This window comes from Carassius auratus, chromosome 42 (genome assembly GCF_003368295.1).
Source record: "Carassius auratus strain Wakin chromosome 42, ASM336829v1, whole genome shotgun sequence".
Taxonomy (NCBI): Eukaryota; Metazoa; Chordata; class Actinopteri; order Cypriniformes; family Cyprinidae; genus Carassius; species Carassius auratus.
Window position 1 is genome coordinate 3,701,834 of NC_039284.1, and position 6,655 is coordinate 3,708,488.

Here is a 6,655-nt window from a genome sequence, read left to right on the forward strand (position 1 = left end):
TAGGATTGATCAGGAAAACATTTGTAAAATGCACTTACTATGAATAAGAGCAATAAGACGGCATTATAAAATGAAAAAAAATTTGCATTAATTTGAATGGTGAAGATGTGCTCATCCAAAGACATTCACAGGTTCAATTTAAGTTGTTAGCAAAACAACAAAGCTAATGCTTTTCACAGAACTTACGTAATTGGCCAACATACATAGCCTGGTTCGTCGGTCCATTTGGACTGGATTGCTTTCCCACTCCAGAGATTGTTTTCAACTGAGCTGAGACCACCTCTTTCAGGCGATCTCAGACCAATTGTTCTGGCGTGGACGCACTCTAAAAAGCTGGAAAACCAGGTTTCAGCCTATGACACTGCTGTATTATTATAGATTTGAAACTCCTGGTCTCATACCCCACACCTGCTCTGATCTACTCTCTACATAGCCATCAACACCTCCAGCAAACCCGTCTCCCCCACTCCTGCACATCAGATCAGTGAAGATAATGTGGATAAAGGTAAAGAAAAGGTAGAAAACCTGTGCTGACCAGCTTTCCTCCATCTTTTCACAGATCTTCAATAGATCACTGGAGTGCGGAGTCTTTATCATACATGTTATTTATTTAATACATCATACACCTATCCATGTTTCCTTTCATAATTTGTAGCACATCTGTACATACAACATACTATCTATTGTCTTTTGTTTCTTTATATTGTTATTTTAATATTGTTTTTACATATTTTGTTGTCTGTGTCGTCATTTGTCATCCTGTGCACTGGAAGCTTCTGTCACCAAGACAAATTCATTGTGTCTGTAAGCACATTTGGCAATAAAGCTCTTTTCTGATTCTGAAGATAATGTATTCAAAACGTGACCTCATGTGAAAATGTATCTATTTTACGAGGTATGGATTTCATATGAATGTGTATGATTTGAATCACATCTGATTTTATTTATTTATTTTTTAAGTAAGGTCCACCCCTAAACACAACTATAAGCTCATCATAGAAAAACATACAAATTAGATAGTAAAATAGACTGTGTTGTTTCGGTTTCAGGAAAGACTGTTTTCAGGTACAGTTTGTCACAAAGACTATGAGGGACGGATGTACATTTTGTTATACACTCTTAAAGGGATAGCACGGTGATAAACCTTTAACTTTTATAAGAAAAATAAGAAAACTCCATTCCAAGTCATAGTGCTCATAAGACTTTATTACACAAACATAAATCCAGCACATTCATTGCTGTATTAATAATTCTCAGGTTTCTCGTCAATCAAGAGCTTATCTCTAGAGCCCTCATAGTTGAACCAAACATGATAGCTGGTGTAATAACCATTGTTGAACATGTAGAGTTTCTGATCAGTGGGGTTGTAGTCCAAATAAACATAAGAGTCCTGGAACTTCTCAAAGGGAATACTAACATAGCTTTCCTGTTCAGTGCGAGTGTCAAAGGTGTAAAAGATCTCCTCAGTTTTAGTGTCTACCGACCTTGTGGCATACAGAACCCCACATATCATGAAAGTGTTTCCTACAGATGGTTTAAAAATACTGGTCTGCCAAACCTCCTCTACTTCAAATGACACTTCATTGATCTTCCCTAAAACCAGTTTACCCTTCGATCCGTCCGTGGCGTAGGTTACCCACAGGCCGGACTCATCGGCTGCAAAGTCCAGGTTCTGGTTGGCTGAGTAATGATATGAGAATTGGGCACTGGCCGTAGGAATCACCTTGTACTCAAGTTTTACACTAGTCATGTTGAGCTTTCCCATAGCAAAAGGGCTTCTGAACTGATAGTACAGGGTGTTTTCCCGCACAATGTAGTTGTTTCCAGTGCCTCGCCAATCATATCTATTTTGGACATAAAGCTCATGTGTCTTATAGCCCTGTCTCATGATCAGTTTGTAGTAGTCAGAGTACTGTGTGATTCTGCTGACCAGAGTGTCAGTAGAGCCGGAGTACCAGTACATGTTTTCAGAACCAGGCAGGGGATTTGAGTCTTTGCCCCATCCTCCATACTTATGACCTGCACTCAGATCTGCATTCAGCTGGCTGATGATGGGTTTGCTGATTCTTTTTATTCCACCATGATTGCAGATGCCTTGTAAAACAAGTAAATAAGTTTATTATTATAGATGATTGAAAACAGAGTTGGACATTCAGTATCTTGATGGAGAAAGACTTACCAATGTTGGGGTTAAAAATTTCATTATGGCGTCTCTCGCACTCTTCTAGTTTCTGCTGAAGAATGATATATTCTCGACGTGTCACAAGAACTTGGTCCTTGTCATAGGTGATCTCCAGCTGAGTCAGTACAGCAATCATAACACTGATCTGTTCTCATCAAAATGAAATTGAATCACAATATTAGTCTAAGGTCAAAGGTACAACATCATCCTGAACAGTTCTTCACAGATTTAACACATGGTTATTTGTCCAAATCACTTCAAGTCTTTGGGTTAATGTGGCACAACTACGAAAACATGCAAACTCAACACAGTGATTTTGTAAGGCATGTTCCTGGATCAACACAGTAAATTTGTAAGCATAATTTGACATTGTAAACTTAGCCCTGAAATACGATTGGTTTATTGGATTGTTGTTACAGGTTCACCAAAGATGTTAATCCAGGAAAATGCTGTTTTTGCTGTACTGAAATCATATATTCCCAACAAAGAAAGGCTGAACTGTGAACCCGCTTTAATTGTTGGCTGTACAAAGCCTCACCTCTATGTTTGTAAGAGTTTAAACGTTGGAACCCTTCCAGAATAGTTTAGGCTGGCTAGTGTTGATCTAGTACTAGTGTACAGTATGAGTTCAGTGTGTTTTAAATGTTTGTCTAGTTTGAACTTGCTGCTTTCTAGCAACTGCTGTCTTCACTGAAGCTTCATGGTCAAACAATTCAATTAAAATCAATATTTAGTGTCTGATTATTTACTTATATGGCAAGTAGCTATGTAATATGGGGGTAATGTCCATTCAGCCAATTGTTATCGCAGAATAACCCCTGAATGTACTGTGCCTGTTGTCAGGGATTTTGAAAAGAATCTTACCTGGTCTCATGCATTAATGCACCCTGGGGGCATTTTTTGTGAGACACAAAATACATACCAATGAGTACATATCACAGCACTTTGTAAAAGAAATGAACACTAGAGGAAGTAAAACTCTGATACCTATTATTCCTTTTCACACAATTTTCAGTTTCAATTAATAAAGCATCATTTTTGCACAATTAAATGAAGAATATCACGTTATGACTTAAAACTGATGCTTTTGAACGTTCACATCACACATTTCCATTTTCACATCTATGGGTTTTCATAGATGGTAGGTTTGTTTGGTAGCCCATGAATAATGGAGATGTACTTGAGAAAATTTGTAACCACAAATTGACAAAACGGTTCAAATCTACATATAAAGAAGTCAAAATGCCATGGTTGCATAAACAAATGCGTTTTGTAGTGCATATTTCCAACACAATAAAGCATTAACTTCTAGCTACATTCCCCGGATTTTGAATTCTGAATTGCCACAAAATGTACCTGAAGCAACATAATAAAAACACAGCAATATGTAACTATATCAACATAATACAAATGTGCCAGGGTTCACGTACTGAACCTGTGTTTTAATGCCACTCAGTGGACATTTCTCTTTGAAACTGCGGCTAAACGTGCAGTAAGGTACGTTAAAAAGGTGTTGCACAAGAAGTACACAGAGGTACATATTTTTATTAAAGGTACAAGATTTTATGTACAACTAACACCAAAGCTGCTATTTATGCTGATTGAGCAGAGATTTCACCTGTTTGCGTATGGATATGAGCACAGCAGAGGTGGTTTGTATAGATGCCTGCAGCTCCACAATTAGGGCCTCCACCTGCTTGATCTTGATTTTCACCTCCTCTATGTGGAGCTCACTGTAGGAGTCGGGGTCATCCTCCATCTGCTCGATTAGCACTGTCAGGTTCATTATTTTTGCTACATAGACCTTTAGTTTAACCTCATAAATCTCCACCTGCACAAGATCAGTTAAAGAACAATTAGCTTCTGCACGTTTCCCTTCAGTTTAGTCTCATGAGTTCTAAAGGTAGTACCACACCTTGCTAATCTCCATCTCCAGTTTGTAGTTGATCTCAACTGATGTGCTCTCCAGCGAGATGAGCTCTCTGATTGGAAATGTGCTGTTGGGAAGGAAAGCCTCACAGATACATTCTCCACCGGAGGCACTGCCCTCAGCCCAGGGACTCAGTGCCTACAGAAGACAAGTGAAAGCCATCAAGTCTTTCTCCTCTTCTGCATCAGCAAGATGAGTTTACATTCATGCATTTGGCAGACAGTTTTACCTTAATACATATACACAGCTTTTAAGGAGTTCACTGTATTAGTTAATGCATTTGCTGGGAATTATACCCATGACCACCAAACCCTTTCAGGAGCAAGATTGGACACCCCTGCCCTACTGTTTGAGCTAGAGGCACACTACTAATAAATTAAATGATTATTGGGGTTTTGTCTGTGGAAAACCTGTAGAATGTTGTATGCCTTTATATCTTCTCACCTGGTCTACTGTAACTGCCTATACATCTCTCAGTGCCACCGGTCCTTCCTTCAACTCCTTCAGACTAAGTAAAGTTATTACACTAGTTATGTTTTCCTCCACTGGCTTCCAATACATAATTTAATTTAAGGTGCTACACTTTAGAATAATGGTCTGTTGTTAACAAGTAACTATGCAGGAATAAATAGGTAGTACTACATTAACACTTAACTTAATACAATTAACTAATAGAGAAGCCAGATTAACTAAGCAGTAAGTAGTACCAAATTTAGGACAAAGGTAGTTCCTTATTGGATATTTGATAATTACTAAAAATATCCTAATTAAGAACTATTTGTGAACTATAACCAGTTAATAAAGAATAACCAATTAATTACTAATCACAACAGTAATGTCATAAAAGTGAATGACTGGGTTCTTCATGGAAACTTATTTATGAATTTGATATCCCCCAAATAATTTGGCTTCATTTTAAAATTGTGACTAGTACTCTTACCAAAGCATGGATGTTCTCTGTTTAGTTTCACACTTAAACATAAAATATATAAAAAATATGAATAATTAAGAAGTGACACTGACTAGCTCATGATTGAATTAGTTCACACGTATGATCTCTCCTTCATGTCAGTTCAATATGTATCCCACTCGATATGACCTACTGGTAAAATATCACTAGTACTTCACACAAATGTAGGACTGTACAGTATGTGTCAGACATAAAATGTTAAATGACTTATTAATTTACTTGTTAGTAATAACATAATGGTCCAGATCACTAGTAGTTCCGTAGTAGCACTTTAGCTTTAAAGTGAAAAATACATTAGCCCCTCACTAATTGTTCAAGCATTACCTTGTCAGCCTGCGGGAACCACTAATTATCTGGACCATTATTTTAAAGTGAAAAACACATTAACAACTCAGTAATTACTAAGTAATTTTATAAGTTTTTTTAACACATTTTATATCTTTCACATACATTTGTGTGAGGCACTAGTGATATTTTACCAGACACCATAATCTGGAATATGCGTTTTGGTGCTTAACACAGTATAAATGCAGTCGATGCCTTCTTTAAGAATGTGAATTGTTTTTGTCATATAACATCATTGTTTATTATCCTACAGTTTTGTTTGAAATAAACAGAGAACATCCATCCTTTGGTAAGACTAGAAGTCACAGTTTCAAATTATTTGGGGGATAAATTAGTTTCCACCAATAACCCAACTGTTCACTTTTAAGAGGTTACTGTTGTAATTAGTAATTGGTTATTTTTTATTAACTGGTTATAGTTATCAAGCATTTCTAAGTGAAGATATATATATTTTTTTAAATATCAAATATTTAATAAAGAACCACCTTTGTCCTAACTTCGCTAGTATTTACAGCTTTGTTAGTCTTGCTTCTCTATTAGTTAATATTAAGTGTTAATTTAGTATATCTATTACTTCCTGCATAGTTACTTGTTAAAAATGGACCATTATTCTAAAGTGTTACCGAATGGTGTATGCCTTTATATCTTCTCACCTGGTCTACTGTAACTGTCTATACATCTCTTAGTGCCACCTGTCCTTCCTTCAACTCCTTCAGACTAAGTAAATTTATTACACTAGTTGTGTTTTTCTCCACTGGCTTCCAGTACATAATTTAATTTAAGGTGCTACTCTGTTCATGATGCTTCCTGATAACTGTACAGCTCTTTGTTTAGTTTCTGCTGCTTTTAAACAGATTAAAGAGGAAAAACTTGTACTGAACTTACCCCTTCGACAACAGCAGACCTGAAGAGGACGAAATAAAGAAATGTGGCAATCATCGTGCATCAGTTAGTTGTGTTATAGGAATGGAGCTCTGACTTTTAAAGACCATCATATTTTATGATGTTATCAGCATATGGACCTTTCACAGCATTATTCTCTGACAAATGATGATGTTAATTTGCTTATGTCCTTTACACAACGCCTCTAATAATATTTAATTTGTGGATTTAAGGCAGTGGTCAGATTATGCTGAAATGTAGACTGTAAAAACAAAACAGGTGTGCTTTCACATGAAATGTGTTATCAGCATCCAGGAAGCTGTGCAATTCAGATAAACTGGCACTA

General features: G+C 36.6%; 1 protein-coding gene across 1 annotated transcript; it reads right to left on the bottom strand.

Annotated features, from left to right (window-relative positions):
- Positions 1–1,185: 1,185 nt before the first annotated feature.
- Positions 1,186–6,379, bottom strand: olfm4.1 (olfactomedin 4, tandem duplicate 1). The gene is made up of 5 exons (XM_026229353.1): positions 6,313–6,379; positions 4,098–4,250; positions 3,801–4,013; positions 2,180–2,327; positions 1,186–2,094 (listed from the first exon to the last, which is right to left on the bottom strand). Exons 1-5 carry the CDS (start codon positions 6,364–6,366, stop codon positions 1,244–1,246), a joined length of 1,419 nt encoding a protein of 472 aa, XP_026085138.1. The 5' UTR covers positions 6,367–6,379; the 3' UTR covers positions 1,186–1,243.
- Between the last annotated feature and the right edge of the window lie 276 nt (positions 6,380–6,655).

What these genes read in the sequence shown, in the direction of transcription:
- olfm4.1 (XM_026229353.1), bottom strand. Translation starts at nt 6,366, where the DNA reads ATGATTGCCACATTTCTTTATTTCGTCCTCTTCAGGTCTGCTGTTGTC. An exon ending in GGTCTGCTGTTGTCGAAGGG is followed by an intron (nt 4,251 to 6,312) that starts GTAAGTTCAGTA and finishes TGTCTTCTGTAG; the next exon opens with GCACTGAGTCCCTGGGCTGA. An exon ending in TCATATCCATACGCAAACAG is followed by an intron (nt 2,328 to 3,800) that starts GTGAAATCTCTG and finishes TGATGAGAACAG; the next exon opens with ATCAGTGTTATGATTGCTGT.